The 19,207-nt window shown below is 41.4% G+C and overlaps 1 protein-coding gene across 6 annotated transcripts in view; it reads left to right on the forward strand.

The window, feature by feature from the left end:
* The first annotated feature begins 526 nt into the window (after positions 1-526).
* Positions 527-19,207, forward strand: part of VEGFC (vascular endothelial growth factor C) — an 83,964-nt gene continuing 65,283 nt past the window's right edge. For 4 of the 6 annotated variants that reach the window (XM_038135280.1, XM_038135281.1, XM_038135282.1 and 1 more), the window contains exon 1: positions 3,427-3,800. In XM_038135280.1, coding sequence (XP_037991208.1) covers positions 3,492-3,800 — 309 coding nt within the window. In that variant the 5' untranslated portion in view covers positions 3,427-3,491. Of the gene's footprint in view, positions 804-963; positions 1,390-3,426; positions 3,801-19,207 lie in introns of those variants that run through there. The other 2 variants (XM_038135284.1, XM_038135285.1) reach the window with 2 other exon arrangements.

Consider the following 19,207-nt stretch of genomic DNA (forward strand, 5'->3'; position numbering starts at 1 on the left):
GAGGAGGAGGAAGGCGGCCGCCGGCCCCTCTCGGCGCGCAGAGGCGCAGGCAGAGGGCGCTTTCGCCATGCGCGGCCGCCGCCGCCGCCGCTCAGCCCCGGGCGCCGCGCACCCCCCGGCCGCGCCGCCGCTGACAGGCGTCCGCACAGCGCGGCGGGCGGAGCGCAGCGCAGCGCAGCGGGGCCCCTCGGCACCGAGCCCCCGGCCCGGCCCGGCCCGCGAGAAGGGGTCTCCCCGGGTGCGACCGGCCGCTCGGTCCCGCTCTGCTGCTCCCTGGCTCTCTCTCTCCCTCCTTCTCTTCCCTCCTCCTCCTCCTCCTCCTCTCTGCGCTTTCCACCTCCCCTGCTCCTGAGTGAGCGCAGCCTCGGATGTCCGGTTTCCTGGTGGGTTTTTTACCTGGCAAACTCTGGATAACTTTGGTGAGAATTTGCAAAGCGGCTGGGAAAGTTGAGAACTCCCCTGCAGGCGCATAGGAGCTGCTGCTACCGCATCTTCTCCATCCCACGGATTTTACTGCCTTGGATATTGCGAGGGGAGGGAGGGGGGAGAGGACAGCGAAAGAAGGGGGGGAGAGGAAAAGAAGGAGCCTCATAATTTCGGCTGCATTCCTCCGACTGCCCCGCGGCCCCGCTCCGCGCCCTCTCTGCCATCCCTGCACCATGCACTTGCTGGAGGTGCTCTCCCTGAGCTGCTGCCTGGCTGCCGGCGCCGTGCTCCTGGGACCCCGGCAGCCGGCCGCTGCCGCCGCCTACGAGTCCGGCCAGGGCTACTACGAGGAGGAGCCCGACGCGGGGGACGCGAAGGTAAGCCCGTGCCCCCGCTGTAGATGCCAGTTCCTCTGGGCATGTGGCTGCGAGTGCCTGTGAACGGCCGGCTTGAGAATTCCACTAAGGAAAAGATGTGGGAGAAGCCTTTTGAAGTCTGGGGGGGGGGGGGGGGGTGGGGGTCCTTAAAAGTGAGGGAAGGAATATTTTTGAAAGTGTCTGAGTTTTCGGGATTGCTGGAGGGCGGGCTGCACGGGGAACCACTGCGTTTACAGAGATGCGAAACACCTGATGAGCAGAGGCAGCCCGCGGGCTGCGCTCCTGCCGTGGAGCGGGGACTGCCCGGCGGGGAGCGATCCCGATCCCGATCCTGGCCCCGGCACCGCCGCGGGCAGCGGCCCTTGGGCTGCGGCTGATGCCGGCCCTGGCAGCTGGGGCGCGCCCCGCAGGCTCCTCCGAGCGGGGTCTTGCGCTGGGGAGCGCGGAGGGAGGGCGGGCTGAGAAGCGCTCCGGGGAGCAGCTGGGCACAAGAACGGAGCGGCCCGGGAGGCGTGGGAGGACGATGACAGCAAAACCCTAGACTTTCCATTTGTTGAGAAGTCTCTTGGAGTTACTGACGCTTTGGGTGAGCTGCTGCTGCTGTGTGACAGAGTTGACGGGAGGTGTAAGGTGACACTCCAGTCTGAAAACCTTAGTTCTGCCCAGACACATGGTGAAGGTTGGGCTTAAATTCTCGGATTCCAGACACAAATACTTAGAATTCTCGGTTAATTTTTGTTTGCATATTAAGTTTCGTAACATAAAGCTCAAGTACCTTTGGTGCTTGTGGTTATGCAGTTCCTGGTATGCTGATGCATAAAAACGATGCGTAGTATGTGGTTGTATAAGCATGTGGCATTGTTAGGGAGACCTTTGATGTCTGTCTTACCCTCGTCTCATTGTTTTGAAGATTTCTGACATACTTATTGGAAGCAATCATGACCTAGCTTATTCATTATTCATTTCAGTATGGGGCAGGGAGGGAGTTATGTGGATTAAAATTTAAACTAATATTCTGATTTTTTTTCTCCCCCTACGCTGTTTGCTTTACTGGTTGAAAGTTTGGGACATTTTACTGTAGCTACCTAGGAAATCAAGTTTTGATAGTATACATTAGCTGCACTTCAGGTATGCAAACTGTTGTACACCATACGTTGTACATAGAAGTCATACTTTTATACTTTTCAAATAGTAATCTGCATGGGGAAGTTTACTGATTATACTGTAGTCCCTCTTAAAATATTTTAACTACAGCTGAATGCTTACATTGCAATATTCTGAGTGCTAATGTGCTGTCAGTGATCATATTGCTTAAAAGTGTATAAAGTGTTTTTCACACTTTTTAGTGTTTCAAAGTAGGAACACAAAATCAATTCAGTAAGCCGCTCTTGCCACTTAGACTATTTATAAAAATTAGGGAAAAAAAAGAATGTCAAAACTTAGTGGAGGGTAAAAATACCTCAACTCCTTCCAACCCATGACTGTAAGTCAGTTATTTACTGGGTGAAACTGGCATTTGAGTTGTAAAGCCTTGGAATAGCTTATGCTGAAAAGGTAGAAAGACTCCAAACTGGAGCGTAGCACATACTTTGTGTACTTAGACTGCTGAGGTAGAACAGCTGATAGTGAAGGTACTCTCCTCAGTGATGCTTTTGTGTTCCCATGCGTATGGTGCGGAAAGTTACTCTGTTTCTTGAAGAAACCTCGAAGTCTTTGGGAGCTGCCACTGCAGTGCATTGTGTATAAGTGCAAGTGCTCCCTGGAAAAAGAGGAACTGTCAGCAAAGCAAAGGAAGGAAAGGTCAAGAGACCAGGGAGTGGGATAGCATGTGTTAAGCGATTACGTTAATAGGAAAACGTTTTTGTGCCTGACTACTGCTGAGTAGTAAGTAGAGAAAGATTCTGGATCCAAGCAGACTTAGTCATGTTGGAAGTCTTTAGTTATGAGTTTGTTGCTATTGCTGGAAGTGTTTGAGTGAGTGAGTACTGCACATATTTGTTTCTGTGAATGTTGAGGTACCTTAGGTAATTATGAAGGGATTAAATAAGTAAACTGCAAATAATTGTTTCAAGGAAAATATGATTGTATTGTCAGTATAAAGCCAATTGCATAAACTTTGTTAACTTCAAAGAAGTTCATAGATGTTATGTTTTTACTTCCCATCAAGATGCCATGTTGCTGCATGTTAAACTGTAGCCTAAGTGCAGGTCATACAGGCCACTGCTCTTCATACAATATATTTATTTCTCTTCACTCCTATTTTAAGAGCTTTAGCTTTAGAAAGCACTTCAAAAAGTGTGAATGAGTTGAGGCTCCTCCAACATAGGAGGAAAAGCTGGCCAGAAAATAGGGGTATTGTGTTTTTAAGCAGATAATTTTCATGTATTAAACTAGTCTGGAGATTTGCAGCAACTTGGAAGTGTTACAGATATAAATAGTAGTAGTTCTTCATACACAGCTCTTGCAAGGGCATGTTCTGCAGCAAGTGGGCACTGATAAGCTCGTGCAACACTACCTCATCCCTCTCCACTCCTACCTCCCACCCCGACTTTTTTTTTTCTTTTTTTTTCTTTTTTTTTTTTTTTTTTTTTTTTTTTTTTTTTTTTTTTAATTCAGCCTAAGGGTAAGGTTCCTTAAGCTTTCAGGGCCCAGATTAATACTTTTCAGCTGAACTGTCAGCTCAGTGGGATGGGAATGAGCCCTGCCCCTAAATCACCTCTCGCGGATTTCCTGCAGCACAGGGGGTTGTCCCGAGTGCTGACCCCCTCGCAGACACACCCCGCCCCTCTCGGCGGGGCAGGAGGGCGGCCCTGGCCCCTCTCCCCGCCTGGGTGGCTTGTTGTGGAAGGCAGCCTGTGGAAGCAGTGGAAGGTGCTTCAGTTCGCTCTCTGCTCAAGGCGGGCCTGGGGGAATCAGCCCTCCTGCCCCGGATTTCACGCCGTTTGGCAGGGACCGCCGCCCCGCAGGGATGCTCGGAGCAGCTGCAACAAGGGGAGGGTGAGCTGTTTTGCAACTTTAGCTCCTCGTACTGTTTTTGAGTGTTTTAATAACTTTTATAATGTGTTTAGACTCTGGCTTGTGTTCTTTAGCTAGTTTTGTATAGGGAACGTGGGTGAGTCTACCTGGGAGAGTATTATTTTAAAGAAATAAATAATGCCTTATTGTTTGTTTGCTGAAAGTTTAAAAATGAACTGAAGGAACTACGTGGAATCCCTACTGTGCAGGAATTGAACTTAAGTCATTGAAGTAAAGGTGTGGCAGTAGCACGTACCTAGACTTTATTAATGGCAATGAGGTAACAATAGCAGGAATAGGTTATTATGGTAACAAAAAAAATACCTGGAATGAAACTACACAGCTGGCGGGGTTTGCCATAGCTGCACCATCGTTTTGTTGCATAGTCTTTAGAATTATGTGACTATGTAAAAGCAATATTGGTCAATTGTCCCATGTCGTTTGAAAAGGTTTAAAGCTATATTTATGCAAAAAATTTTGAGTTTTGTATTAGAATGGGAATAGCAAATGAAAATGTGTTTTTTTCTGTTCTAAAGCACATCCCTGAAAATTTCACTGGGACCTCTTTACACAGACAGCAATAAAGTACAGAGCAGTTTGTGCTGTGATTCAGTGATTTAGAGTTTTTTGCAATATAAGTACATGTGCTTACTTGAGCTGCATTTTTCTTGGATGCTACCTGAGATGTACCTTTTTAATTTGATTATTATAAAATTATTTCAAATCTGACCTAATCATATAGTGCTGCTCATTGAGGGCTAACAGAGTTTAAATGATGTTAGCGGGAGAGTGAGGGAAAGCAGCGTGTCTGTTTCCTGCTGTCACTTTATCTCCATGGTACAGTCTCAGATCCATCAGTTTAGTGCCTTACTTGTGTTCCGTGCCCAGGTGAGAGATGAGGCTGCCTTGTCTGTTCTGAAAACAACCACACACCTCACTCCCTGTACTTAAGCAGTGCTAATTTGAGCATGTAGGGAGAATGATATTTTTTCCTGCTGCTGCTGTTTAGTCTGCTGCAAATTTTCTTGTGTCTATGCGTGTAGCCACTCTGTTTTCAGACACATGAACACAAAAAGATGCTGGTTTTTTTTAGCACCATTATTTGTAGCAGATGCAATGGGATGAACATTGGTAGTAGTAATTATTTTCAAGACTAAGCAATGCTTCTGCAAACATAGATAATAAACTTTGGTCTGGCCTTTTGTGTGAGTAAAGTACAGTACTAAGCTCAAAGAGCTCGCTGCACTTTCTTGTTCTTGGAGAGCATTCCTGTCTAGTGTAAGCACGCTAGTGTGCCTGGGAGGGACTTCAGCTGTTTGTCAGCAGCAATCCCGTGCATTTATGAAGGTTATAAAAAACTGTGGAGGTCATTTTAACTGCAATGTTTAGAGGCATACAGAAGCATCCTATCAAAAGTATTATTTTTATGCTCACTTAGGTTGTGTGTATTCAAAGTCTTGCCTGTTTTTCAAGGGTGTGTATCCACTTATTTTAGTAAAAATAAACCAGAACTTGGACTTCAGACTGTTGTAGCTGAGGGTGATGGTAATAATATTCTCCCACTGTTACCCTGCATCCAGGATAGAAGTCTGTTGAGAACCTTCTGCTACTGCTTTTTTAAATGAGTTCAGTGATTCATGAAAATAAAAATCCTTAGAAAAAAATGGAATCCAACTAAAGTCACACTGGTTTCCTATCAAATGCAATATCCTGTTTAATGTAAAAAAAAAAAGTGTTAGAGCTGTTTGTAGAGTGAGTTATAAGAAATTCCAAACAAGATTGTCCCTGAAAGTGAAGACTAAGTTGCTTCTTAGGAGTTTTGTTTGGTAAAGTACTAAATTTTGCTTAGTAAGTAGGATAGGTGTGATTGTTTTCAGTATCTATTATAAATGTTTATTACTTTTTAAATTTCACCTTGACTCTATTCAGAGTGATAATGTAATACCGAATTCCCCTCCATTTAAATGTGTTATCTACTTCAAAGAAACTAATGGCTGCATAAATTGCACCAGAATTTTAATTTAAAACATTGATAACCCATGGCAGCATGGATGATTGTTTGTTGAATTTGTTAACTTGTCAATTTGTCTGGTGTCAGGTGTGATATCACCTGTGTTACTTCTCCTACCTTCTTGTGGCAGCACTGAGAAAGCACTAAGTCATTCCAGGAATTGTGAAGAACAAAATTCTTTACACAATTATATGATTTAATTCTTTGGCTTTGCTTACTCAATAGTTATGTTCTGTTGAGAAAGAGAGGAATTAAGCAGAAGGGATAGTTTCTGAGAGCAGATGCAACAATTGGCTGTTTCCTAATGTTTTTCCCGGAAGATGACCCCATAGTAAGTCCCCCAACACCCCACAAGCATGTGTGGAAACTTCTAATATTTCTACAGATTTTTAGAAACAGTAGATACCCTGCTGTCCTGCATTGTTGTGGCCTCACCCTGAGTTCTATGTGCAGTTCTGAGCCCCAGAATTCAAGAAGGATGTGAAAGTCCTTGGATGCAGCCAGAGGGCAACAAAGCTGGTGACAAGGCTGAAAGGAATGTCCTGTAAAGAGCAGCTGACAACTCTGTCCATCTAGCTTGGAGAGAAGGAGTCTGAGGAGTGGCCTCACTGCTCTCTCAGCTTTCTGGGGAGAGAAAGTTGAGAGAGCTGCTGATCTCTTGTCCCTCAGGTGCAGTGGTTGGATGCATGGGAGTAGTTGATCTGCACCAGTGGAAGTTTAGACTGGGCATTAGGAAGCATTTCTTTACTGACAGGATGATCAAACACTGGAACAATCTTCTTAGAGAGGTGGTTGATGCCCTGAGCCTGTTAGTGTTTTGGAGGCATTTGGACAATGCGTGTAACTACATGCTCTAGCTTTTGGTCAGCCCTGAAGTGGTCAGGCAGCTGGACTCGATGATCGGTGTAGGTGTTTTCCAACTGAAGTATTCTATTCTATTTGAGATTTTTTAAAAGAAGCGAAACTACTGTTGTTGTCCTTCAACTTACTTCAACTGCTAAATTCAGCTGGCCAAATGCATTTGTGGTGAACTGCTCCAGCTGTCCAGAATGTACTTGTGGCGTCAGTTTCAATATTGAGAGCCAGGAGAAAAACTGGACAAGTGAAGCTTTACACCTTATCTGCTCTTGACTTACTCGTGTTTGTGTAGACAATCAAATGTTTGGAGGGCTAGTTAGTTTGTTTCATGGGTGTATTTGTTTCAGAGGGAGAGAGAGAAAGTTACAGCTGGTGGGTAAACTCTCCAGTCTGCTTAAGGAAAAGTCTCTTTGGTTTTCTTTGTTCCCTAAGGAAAAAAAAAAAAAAGGAAAAGCATTTCTTACTCAAGTGCTGGAAGTAATTCTGAGAAGGTTTTGGTGGGTTTTTTTGGTGCTCTTGTTTGTTTGTTTTGTTTTGTTGATTTTTTAAAGAATTTTTTTTAAATGTTGCCTTTGGTGCCCTGTGAATTTACCAGTCTTGACCTATCTATCTTCTTGCTGAGCAGCTGCGAGGTGTTGCACATTATGTGACAGCTTTGTGACTGCTGTGAGGTGGAAACTATGGGGATGTCATAATAGAAGACCATAGACAATGCTTGTATTTTGTGCCCCTAAAAGGATAATTCTTTATTTGGTGTGCTGCTGAGGAGAGAATGCACCACTCCTATTTCTTCTTAGAAATAAGAAACTTCAATCAGTCCAGTTCCACCTGTTTGTAACTACCCACAGATACACTTTACAGAAACACAATTTGCATGTAAAAGTAATAATATCAATAGTCTAGGTGGAGATAACAGTATAATTTTTATAGAATTGCTACTTATGATTAAATCAGCACTGCAATTAACTGGTAAAGGAAAATACAAAATAAACTTGTGAGTTGATGCCTTATTGACGTTTGTCCCTTCCCTAGGGACAGATGTTTCCAAATTAAAACAGAGCCTAGGACTTCCTCTCCACCCCACCCTCTCTCCAGCACATCTTGCATAATGGGCAGAGTGCTGCTGCAGTACAGATACAACAATTTACTTTGTTTCATTTGACTTATAAATGTCAAATTTTTCATGTTAAGCATTCAATATCACTTTGCCGCAAGGATATTTTATAAATTTACCTCCTTTCATTCATTACTATTGAAATATTCTGTGATTTGGAGGAAATGAGACAATCTTGTTAATAAGCCGGCTTGCACAGTAGATTTGGTCAATATGGAGAATTTTTTTTTTCCAGGAAGGACAATTACTTTGACTTTCCAGTTGGATGTTTTTCTGGCTGGTTAGAGAAGGGCAAAATGTTGGCTCATTTAAAAATACCAAGAATCTTGTTGTGCAGCCCACAGGGCACAGCTTTCAGGAGAACATTAATAGCTGCAAAAATCCCACAGATGTGAGGCCCAATATGGTGGGTATTGGCATGTCTCCTTTGTAAAGTTTAATTTCATCTAAACTGCCAGACAACAAAAGCAAGAGGCTTAAAATCAAATTCTCTGAGGGTTTCCTTGCTTGCTGGAGTGGCAGTGATGCTGAGTTTGTGCTTTCTGCCTTGTATTCCCAGGCACACCCTGAGGTATGAAAACTTTTTTGAGCACATGGTTTGGAGTGGTCTGGGCTGCTTTTGTGGCTCAGCAGAGCCCAGCAGGTGGGCAGCTCCTGGCTACCTCGGTGCAATTTGTTCCAGCTGCCAGGAATGCCACGTTAATAGTACTGGACATGTGAGAATGTTCCCTCTTGGGAGGGGTTCAATGTTTGTGTGCTGAGGGAGGTAGTTTAAATTAACAGCTGGACTCAGACTGAGATCAGACCACCTCAGAGTGGCAAATTGGTTGATGAAGGGCTGCCTACAGTTATGATTCTCTTCAAGATTGCGGCATTTAAGTCTGATGAAAGGCAGCCCGTACAACTAAAGCGTTTTGTGATAAAACGCTTTTATTTTTCTTATCCAGGAAGAGCTGCCAATTTCTCTCTGAGTATCATTTATGAAAATCATGAAGAAAGATTCATGATTTTTTTTTTCCCCATGTGGCTGGGCCAGCAGGTGATCAAATCACTAAAAACAAATAAAGGAGTAAAAATCTGTGGAGGAGCTCTGAAGTACTTTCCTTTTTGAAATGTCTGTGGATGGGCTGTAAAGCAGTAAAAGCACAATGAACCATGAATTTGGAACAGGAAGTAGGGAAAGGAGCAGAGAAGAATTTTCAGAGGGCAGGGCCATGCTTCAAAGGAAGGAAAAATTAGGCTGTTCTATTGCATCAGGTAGAACTAAAGATTTAGGCAAACTCTAAATTGAACAGTCACTACTAATCTGGATTAACAGCATAAAAAGGCTCTTTGTAGTAATGAAACTCTTTGGATATCTTAGCTAGCAGTTTCAGAAAATAATTGAAATTTTCAAATCCTCATTTCATGTGACAGATGGATGATCTGTTTTTACTTTGAGCCTGTAAGTTGCTGCTTTACTCCACGATTCGTTGGCTTATGCTATATATATGGAGTATTGAAGTCATGTAAGAGTGGAAGAATATCTGTAGCTGGTCAGACAAAATGCCCGATTAGTCCTATATGCCATTCTCAACAATCTCATTGGAGAGCCCATGCTGCCTAGCCACTGAACTTGCACCCTGTGCCCCACCGATGTGGCAGAGGATGATTGGAGAGTGATGTTGGAAACCTCACACACAGTACATGAAGAGAAATGATCTGTCCATCTTCCCCCTGACACACCCTTCTCCCCAGTTCCTTCCAGGTGAAGGCTTCCCTTTAGCCATGGCCATGTCTATTCCTGCAAGAAGACAGTACCCAGTGAGTCCTGCCCCTAAAAGTTTCTTTTTTTATCCTTCATGTGAGGATCATGCGAGCTGCCCTGATTGATTCACCTGTAGGGAGCATAATGCACAACATCCAGCTGATCTGTCCTCAAACCACCTCATGGAAATGGCTTGGGAAACTTCTATTCCACTTTGTTCCTTCACCTTTGCACCCCACAGACCAGGTTCAGGAGAAATATCTGGTGTGTCAGCATGTACCTGCTGCTCACTCCTTGGCCACCTGGGGACTTCAGTTAGAAAACTCAGCGGCAGACATTTGCAGTATCCCCAGACTCCTCGTGTTTGTGAAAGGGCAGCCATGGCAACATGCACCTGGCTGCAGGCACTCTTCTGGTCTCAAAAACCTCTCAGTTTTTTTGGCCGGTGGTCTTTTCTTTTTATTTATGCCCTTACCATCCAAAGCCTTGCCAGATTACAGGATCTGCTTGACAACCTCCTTCTGAGCAAAGAAATGGAAAGTGTCAGTGCATGCTGACAGGCTGTTGGCTGCAGCTTGTGAACTTCCTTGCCTTAAATGATGGGGTGTGTGTGTTATTTCGTTTTCTTTAATAGCTTTCAGTTGACTTTTCTCCAGGTGTTCATTGAGCCTACAGAAGCTTTTCACATCAACGCTTTTCTGTATCAACAAGGATGCCTTCTAAGTGGCTGTTCGGTTTACTATACATAATAGTAAATTTAAAAACAACTAAAGGCTCAAGACAAGCAAGAGGATTGGTTCTGACACCTGCTGATTAAATATGGAACTTCCAGAGTCTCTCCTCTGAACAAGGCAGGGGGCAGTTCTGTTCATGCAATTTGTGGTTTTTTATTGAGTTCCCTCCTCCACTGCTCTTTTTTCATACTAAAGTTCTTTCACTTATGTAACTTGCTTTTTTGAAATGAAACTGTTCTTTACCTTTGATCACCTGAATTCATGCCTTCTTAATTCTCTGTAAGACTGCAGAACAAGGAGAGGGGAGAGCCAGGAGTGCACACAAGATTCCATATGTGGGACACAACAGATGTGTGAGGGGACACAATGATGTTTTGTTCCCTTTCCTAATAATTCCACTTGTGCATTTGTTTTAAAAGTGTGTCTTGATGTGGCAGTATTTTGTAACATGTCAGACGTGAGTACGATTAAAACACCTCCTTTAAAGAACTACCCATATTTATATTGAAGAACAGGATGGGGGAAGGCATTTCATAGTTATTAGTACTTCCTCAAAATTCACATAAAAGTTGTTCTTAGGGGCCTGTTTCAAGATGATGTATGATTATTTAGACTTTTGTGTTCATTATGCTTTTAATGTGTTTTTCTGCCTGCCACATGTGCACAGTAAGAGATTTAATGGAACTAGCTATCTTTTGAGTTATAAACAATGAGCTGTACATTTAATAGCCTTAATGATTTTCTGTAAAAATGAGATGTGGTCTCAGTGTGATCTGTGAAATATGTCAGCAGTCTTGCAAAGACTCTTTATACCTGCTAACAATAAGATGTTACTGTCAGGCAAGATTTGTGAGGGCTTGGTTATGTGCACTAATTAGGTACATATGACCAAGCAAATTTTAAAACCTGCTCATGCTTGCAAGTTTTTAGATACATGTCAAGCCTAGCCTAAAGCATAAGAATATAGGAAATACCCCAGTGGGGCAAGCTAATGATTTGCAAGCGGTCTTTGTCGTGTCAGCAGCATGTGCTGTTCTGTTTAAGGAGAATATTTGGACTTAAAGAGTTTCTCCAGTGCCCTCCCCTCCTCCTCACCTAACATGCACAGTTGCTGGATTGAGGATATTAGAAGACATGCCTCTGCCTCTTCAGTATCTCTTTAAGGATGTCTTGTCCATGGGTTTGGTCTGTTTTCATACTGAAGATTCTATTAGCAGTTGGTAGATTCTGAGCTACTTCATACCATGATGGTGCTGCTTTGGGGGCAGCAGAGTTTCTTAGATTTTGTTGACTTGCAATATATGTAAAGACTGGTTCTACAGTTAAGTTTTATTAATTTTATCAAGATTTATAACTTGAACTTTGTGTTACACAGGCACGAAAGTTATTTTCAGCACTTGGGAGAAAAAAGGCATTTAATTTGAGGATCTGGGATCTGTGTCCTTAAATTTTTGAAGACCAAAATAAAGAAGAAACATAAATATGTAATTTAATTATTTTATTCTGCATTTCAATCAAATACAAATTTCATTAGCTCATATATTTTTGGCCAGTCAGAGCGACTGGGTGCATTGTCAGATTTCTCTCACCCTCTTGATTGAGAGACTGATTTTATTTTCATCTGTAGACCTTTATTGTATCTGTGGCGCCTCTTTAGTTGCTGTCTGCCTGTGGCTTTGCCAGCTTGGGGAAATATTTTCCCACCAAGTCAGAATTAAAATCTATGGCTATTTTGAAGTGTTTATGGTGCCTGAAACCCCTGTTATGGATTTATTTGTAGGAAATTCCATCTTCCAAATGCAATTTGATGAACAGTGGGGCAGTGCTGAGTACAGGGCAGTCCAGGAGATCCTTTGCTTCTCTTGATGCCCTACTCCATAGAAAAGTACAGGAACAGTTTCAAGGGTATTTAGAGGAAGGAGGTAGAATTGAGTCACAAATTTCCCTTAATTCCCTATTCTCATCTTCTAGGAGGAGGGTGAAGATAAGGGAATTAAGAGAAGCCCTTCAGATAAAGATTATATAATGTGAGCTTTAGCAGTCATTGAGTGTTACCCTCTTAGAAATGTGTGTAGCCCTCTGAAGAAGACTAAGTCATCTAGAGTTAGGATTTTTTTTAAATTTATCCTTGCATTGTTGTTCCTTTTGCTTTGTGGTATTTGGGCATTTTTCTACTGTCTCACTAGAAAAGTACCATGTTCTGCTCTATTTGAGGAATTAATGCATCTTGCCAAAGGTCCCATTGAGGCATATTTGTTTAAATAATTTTTGTTATAATAGAAATATTATCTAACAAGTCATATATTGAATAAAATTGAAGTTCTTCTGGATGATAACAGTTTTGAATTCTAAATATTTTTTCATGCTTGTGCCAACCTATTGATTTCTGCTATTGTTCTGCACATATTTATTACAATTGTGAAAACAATTATAATTGTATTTAGCTTTGATTTTGTTCTTTCCTTCCTCAAAAACCGTGGTATGTGCATTATCAAAAAGCCCCTAACTTCAACTATTTAACATGTATTCTTGTAAAGACTTAGATTTTTGTCATCACTGTGCATATATTTTTTTTACCTTCAAACTGCCTAATGAGGAAGCTATTAAAAAAGCTTTTTCTGAGCCCTAGTGGGTTATGTTCATTAGCTAATTAGTTTAATCAGAATTGGAATTTCCTTTTCACTTTGAGTTAGTGCAGTATTGAAGAATTTAAAGTAAATGCAAAGTCTTACTAAGATGTGAAATTAATTGCTTTTCTTACAAAACTTGCACTGATACCTCAGTAGCAATCTTAAAAGAAAAATTGAAATAATAAATGAAAGAAAATTTGAATTAATGATTTTGGTAATCATTAAAGTAACTGAATTTCATGCAGAACTACTCTAATCCACTACTTTCCAGTTTTCCCATCTGCTTTCATAAAATCAGAATTAGTTTGCAACTAGCATTCTGATACTCTGATGTGTAAGTGCTTTAGCTGGGCTGCAAAAATGGCTTCAAAGTCTTCTAGGAGATTTGAAAGAAAACAAAGAAGAAAACCACACAACCTCTCTGACTCTAGTCAGTGAAGATCACCACAGTTTGAGAAGTTTCTAGCCCCCTCTTTGAGGTCACTGTATTTCATGCCAAGCTCTGACAGAGCTGTACCTTGGAAGGACAAATTGTATTATTTAATTATTTTTTTCTTACTGAGTTTGAAGTGGTTTTACTAGATTTGTCTAAAATACATTAATTTTCTAGTAGAATTATGCTCTGTAAGCAAAACTAATAGAAAGGTGTAATTGATCCTACCTGTCTGGGTCCAGCCCTAGTAGTTGAAGAAGGCAGTATTTGTGAGTAACAAGTAACTGTATTGCATATGAGTTATGGTAAATAAGACTGTACTTAGTTTGACAGAAGAGATGCTCCAGCCAGAAGCCTGTCCCTGTTCTCTTAGTTCTTTCTCCTTCCTCTCCATGTGTTGGGAAGCTTGTAGTGGGGAGGAAAGTTCTCCTTTTGGTAGCAGCATGGATTTCTGCTGGATTTACAGTAACTGTGCAGCAGTTTACTTATGAGTACTTCAGACAAATAACTCCTGGTGGTTGATCTTGCTTTACTGTGTAGCAAAATTGAGTAGTTGTGTAGCTGGATGCAGTATTTCACAAACACATCCTCATGACCTGTGACTACCAATGTGAGCAGATTATTCTAAAAAAAATATTTTTAATCTTTGTAGATAATAAGGTTCTTATTAGACAAACTAATTTTGCTGATTTTATTTTGTTGGGTTTTTTTGTCTTCCTTACATACATACAAGATAAGAATAAGCAATATTGAAGTGGAGGGCTGGTAATACTGAACTGATTGCTAATTTAACTAGTCAGCTGTGCTTCCTGCAGAACATGGCTCAGGAACAACTATGAAGCTCCAACTCAGGTTTGTCCATGATTAGATAGTACTGTGGTTGTGTTCTGTGTAGTGATAAAGCGATCTGGTTAATGATGTAATTGTAAACAGGGTAGTTTTTGCAACAAATTCCATGTAGTTCATGAGCAGCTAAACTTGCACTGGCAATTTACAAGACTGTCCATTGGTTATTTATGTTGAGTGAAGGTAGTTGTCCAAAATTATTTCTGTAGAAATAACTAAACTACCAGAAGGACATATAAATATTATTTGTCTTCTACTTTGTACTTGGACTTTCAGTGACACAAGTGTGGAGTCTGGGAATCTTTCTCTTGCTGTGATATGAAGATTTATTATCAATGTCTTGCTGTCATTCCACATAAATAATATGCTTGACTAGAGCCAAGATAAATCTGGTAGTGCTGACAAGCATTGCAACCACAAATATATGAAGGATATGAATATATATATACACTACAGCTTGCTACTTCAGTAAAAATAAAGTGTTCAGAATTTGGATAATGCTAGTGTTAAAAGCTTTTTTCCCCATGTACTTCTGATACTCTTTGGAGTTACCTGATGTTTAGGGACTTTGAAAAAATAAACAAAAATGCCTGCAGCTGTATTGTCCAAATCTAGAGGACAGTCCTCTACAGAATGGGGCTCTCTATGGGGAACTGGGAAGCAGCACCAGCCAAAGTGCTTGCACTTACCTCCCTCACTGCAGCCTGTGAATTACATGCTGAACTTAATTTGAGGACTGTGAATCGATGCATAAACTGATACAGCTGAAGAGATAGACAAGGTGGCCTTGAATGACCAAAAAACATTCCAAGGTGTTAAGACACACAGGCTTCTAAGTAGTAAAATAGCCGAGGGGGCAGCAGGCTTGTGTCCTTCAGGCTTCTGTCTTTCACTTGCTTCTTGAGCAGTTCCTGTGTTTTAAATCTATCTCTAGTTTCTCACTGTGTTTTCTCTACATCTTCCTTCTTCATCAAACTGTGAAATAATCTGATCTCTCCTTTCCCATCTTTGTACCTATAATCATATTTTTTAATTGCCCTTTCTCATGGCAATGAGGTTACACTAGGCTGTCATGGCTCTTTGATTCCTTATCCCTTTTTCTTCAGCAAATAGCAAATTAGTGCCAATTTATGTCCCTCATTGGAGTGTGTGTCTCTTCCCCCATCTCCCTCAGCAGCTTCAGATCACGGCTTTCTTTTCCTCTTTCTCTCACTCTTCTGAGATCCAGGTTTCAGCTGCAGACTCCACTCTGTTCCCTTGCTGTGTCTTTTCTTTTTCTCATTTTATTCTTAGGGCTAAATGAGCCTTTTTCTGCTTTGTGTTTCTTTACACTGAAGTTTATTCTTCTCACTGCTGTTGCTTCATGACCTGCTGCAGACCGAAGCTGTACCTGCACAGCAGGTCTTGTTTAGCAGCTGCAGGGAATATACAGTGATTGTTCCTTAAAACTTTTTGTGTTTTAGCAGAGCAATCTGGAAGTCTACCAGAAATTCATAAGCTGTGAGGCTTATTTCTTGGCTAAATTTTGCTGGAGATTTTAAAAGTATGCCCCTGAGGCACCCTCCACTTTTTCTTTCTCATCACTCCATATCATACCTCCCTGTCAATTTAAGGTGCTGCAAATCTTCATGAGGAGGCTCCACGATATAAATGTGGACAAGAAACAGACATTAGGACAGTTCCTCAGTGGAAAATCAAGCTTCAGGTTAAAGTCTGTCAAAACCTTTGAATAAACAGCTAGAAACAATGTATTACAAGTGGACAAACTGGAGAAGTTCCAGCTGAAGTTGACTGCCAGAACCTGTGTAGTTTGGTGCTGCCAGCCCAAATGGTATTGCCATTGCCCACTTGCTTGCTTGTCACCTGCACTGTCCCTTCCTGAGTGCCAGTGGGAGATGGGGGGGCCTGGATTTGGAACGTGATCCAAGTGGCAGCTTGCCTGGGCAGAGGTGTGAGGGTTAAGGAGTCCTCAGTTGAGTTATTTTGGGTTATTTTAGTGTGGTTTACTTCTTGGCTTCATGTGTGCCTGTGTCTACCCAGGAGACAAGAATTTGCGGGAGGGCGTGAATAAGCAGTTGGGAATAGAAAGAGTTGGTATGGGGTTTTTTTGGGATAGTCTAGGACATTTGTTGATCAATAACTTAAAACACAGTGGTACTGTTAACCCAGCTGTGAGGGCCTGTTTTCTTTTCACTTTGCAATGTCCTATGAAAAAATAGCCCTAGAGCAGAAAATGTTTTGAAGGAGGTAGTCATTCTTTAAAAAACATCTGTGATTATTGTGCCTTAACTGCTTAAAGTTTAAGCAACTGAGTCACACTGTCTAGTATTGTGTTTTAGCTACAAGACAGAGACTGGCAGCTATGAGGAATACATGGCATGGCCTCAGTAACCACAGTTTCGAGGTATATTCACAAATTTCAGTTTTCAAAAGTTACCTCATTTTAATTGGCAGGCTGATTGAGGGGGGGGTTAAATAAGTGTACACTTGCACATTTGTCCTGTGTCACTAGAGCAACTTTTTTCAGTTGCATTTCATGTTTTCCATAGCCTCTTTGGTGAAATTGTTGAGGGATTTTTTTGGAGCATATGAAACTTTTGTCCTCAGATCAAGCTCAGGTTTCTGCAGTATTGAACATGTGCTTGGTGTTTAAATCCTGTTGGTAGGTGCTGAGTTATACATAGCAAGTAGCTGAAGGAGACGGTGAAAGAGATAAAACAAAGCAGCAGTGAAGAGATGGGAACTGCTATCCAGTTTATTCCTACTGCTCCAGTAATGTGTATGCAGAGGCTAAGGTTAGTAGGAGCATTATATAGCATACTCTCTGCTGAGAGAATCTAAAGCACATTTGGTTTTTTTTAAAGAATAAAACTCTATATAGATCACTGCATCTGGCTGCTAGCACCAGCTGTTGTCTTGATTCCCATTCAGTGCTAATACACTGGAATTGAAGGAGAGATAATTTTAGTATGGAATTTCCTGAGATCATATAGTTTTATTTTAAGGTATTGTTCTGTATCCGGATGCTGTTGCTTAGTTTAGATCTAGCTATAGAATATAATCATGCTGTTCCCACCCTTTTATGTATAGGCACACAAACACACATGCACATTCACAATATGTGTCTCTATCTATATATACACATAGATTCTTTAGATAACTTGAAAATAAGAATACAAATGTGTGTTTAAAACTGTCACATTACAATTCTGCTATAGCTGGGGTAAAATTACTCACATTTTTTCCATGAATTAATCTCTGCTAGTTTTATTGTTTTGTTTCCAGTAGGTGAGTTTCAGTTTAGAAAATACAGAATCACAAAACAAATTTAAAATTAAAATAGTCTGGAAAACAGGTATTTATGGCCAGATTTTAGATTTTTTTAACTCCTTTTTTTTACAATGCCTAAAAATTTCATACTGAATGTCGTGGTTTAACCCCAGCTGCCAAGTACCCCACAGCTACTTGCTCCCCACTGCCCCCAACTCCTAGTGGGATGGGGAGGAGAATCTGAAAAAAGGTAAAACTCATGGGTTGAGATAAGAACAGTTTAATAATTGAATTGTTGAATTATAATAGCAATAATAATGCTAATGGAAAGGAGAAAGAGAGAACTAAAATCAAAGACAAGTGATGCACAACACAATTGCTTCCCACCTGCTGCCCAGCCCATCCTTGGGCAGTGATGGGCTCCTCCCAGTTTCCATACTGTTGGTGATGTTTTTTGGTATGGAATATGCCTTTGGCCACTTTGGGTCAGCTGTTGTGGCAGCGCTCCCTCCCAGCCTCTTGTGCCCCTGTTTGTTGGCAGAGCAAAGGAAGCCAGAAAGTCCTTGGCTTAGGCTGAGCACTGCCCAACAACACATCGTGTTTTCTGTGTCAGTCTCATACCAAATCCAAAACACAACCCCGTACCAGGTACTAAGAAGAAATGAGCTCTTTCCCAACTGAGAGTAGGATGCTGACTCTGTTAAATGGTGAGGAGAGACTCAAATTGCAGATCAGTAAGCTGTTTTTCAGGACCTTGTGTTTAAACTTGTTGCAGTCTTGGTGTATCTTACCTAGGTGTATGTTAAGACTCTAGGATATTTAATTCTTATGCTTGTTCATACTTTATTGCCATAAGATTTGACATCTCTATACTCATTGACAGTTTGAATATCAGGGTAGTAGAATGCAACAAATCTGCATTATCAGGAGAGATGTTCGTATTTAAGGCGAAACATATTTTCACACCAAAATCATGTCTTCATTTAGAAAAGATTTTGTAATTGTTAGCTGCCTGACTCATCATACAGTCAAATCACAGTGTGCATGCTCTCTGATGTGGGTGAGTAGAAGGCTGACTGCTTTCATTTAAAGTATTATATTATGTTCTGTATCACTCCATATTATAAAAGGTGATGAAGGTGTGCACAAGACAGAAGCCACTGAGTTAGTAATTTTCCTTTTACTAATGAGATACTTGTAAGTAGTTTTACAGGTCTTTATTCCCGGATCAGTGTGAAGTACACGCGTGACTGTAACTTGTTTCATATCTAAATGTGACTGTCCACAAATGTGCCTTTACATAAACTCAGAAGCCCTTGTGGCAGTGCCAATGAAATATCTGCCTGTGCTCTCAGATGCCAAAGGTGGGGTCTCTTTCACTCCTCCTCCTGCCTTCTTACTTCATCTTCATCCTTCTTTAATAATTATATTCTGAGTGGGGAAGTGAAACCCAAGTCACCTCTCTCATACTCATTTCATCTGAGTCAAAAGTATTTTATAGTTACCTAATTTTTTTGGTCGTATTTTCCCCAAACTGTAAAGTGTAATATAATGCATCTTTCTGCTTTAAATAGAAAAAGTTGTTTTCAGTAGATTGTGATTTCAATAAGACCCAGGTGACTTGTAGGTGAAGTGCAGTTCTTGCCTCAGTACTCCAAGTGATAGTTTGATAGAAAATATGGCAAATGAGGACCACTGAATGCAGTCCCCTATATTTCCCATTCATGTTTTTATGGCAGAAGGCTG

Source organism: Motacilla alba, chromosome 4, assembly GCF_015832195.1.
Source record: "Motacilla alba alba isolate MOTALB_02 chromosome 4, Motacilla_alba_V1.0_pri, whole genome shotgun sequence".
In the NCBI taxonomy this organism is placed as follows: domain Eukaryota; kingdom Metazoa; phylum Chordata; class Aves; order Passeriformes; family Motacillidae; genus Motacilla; species Motacilla alba.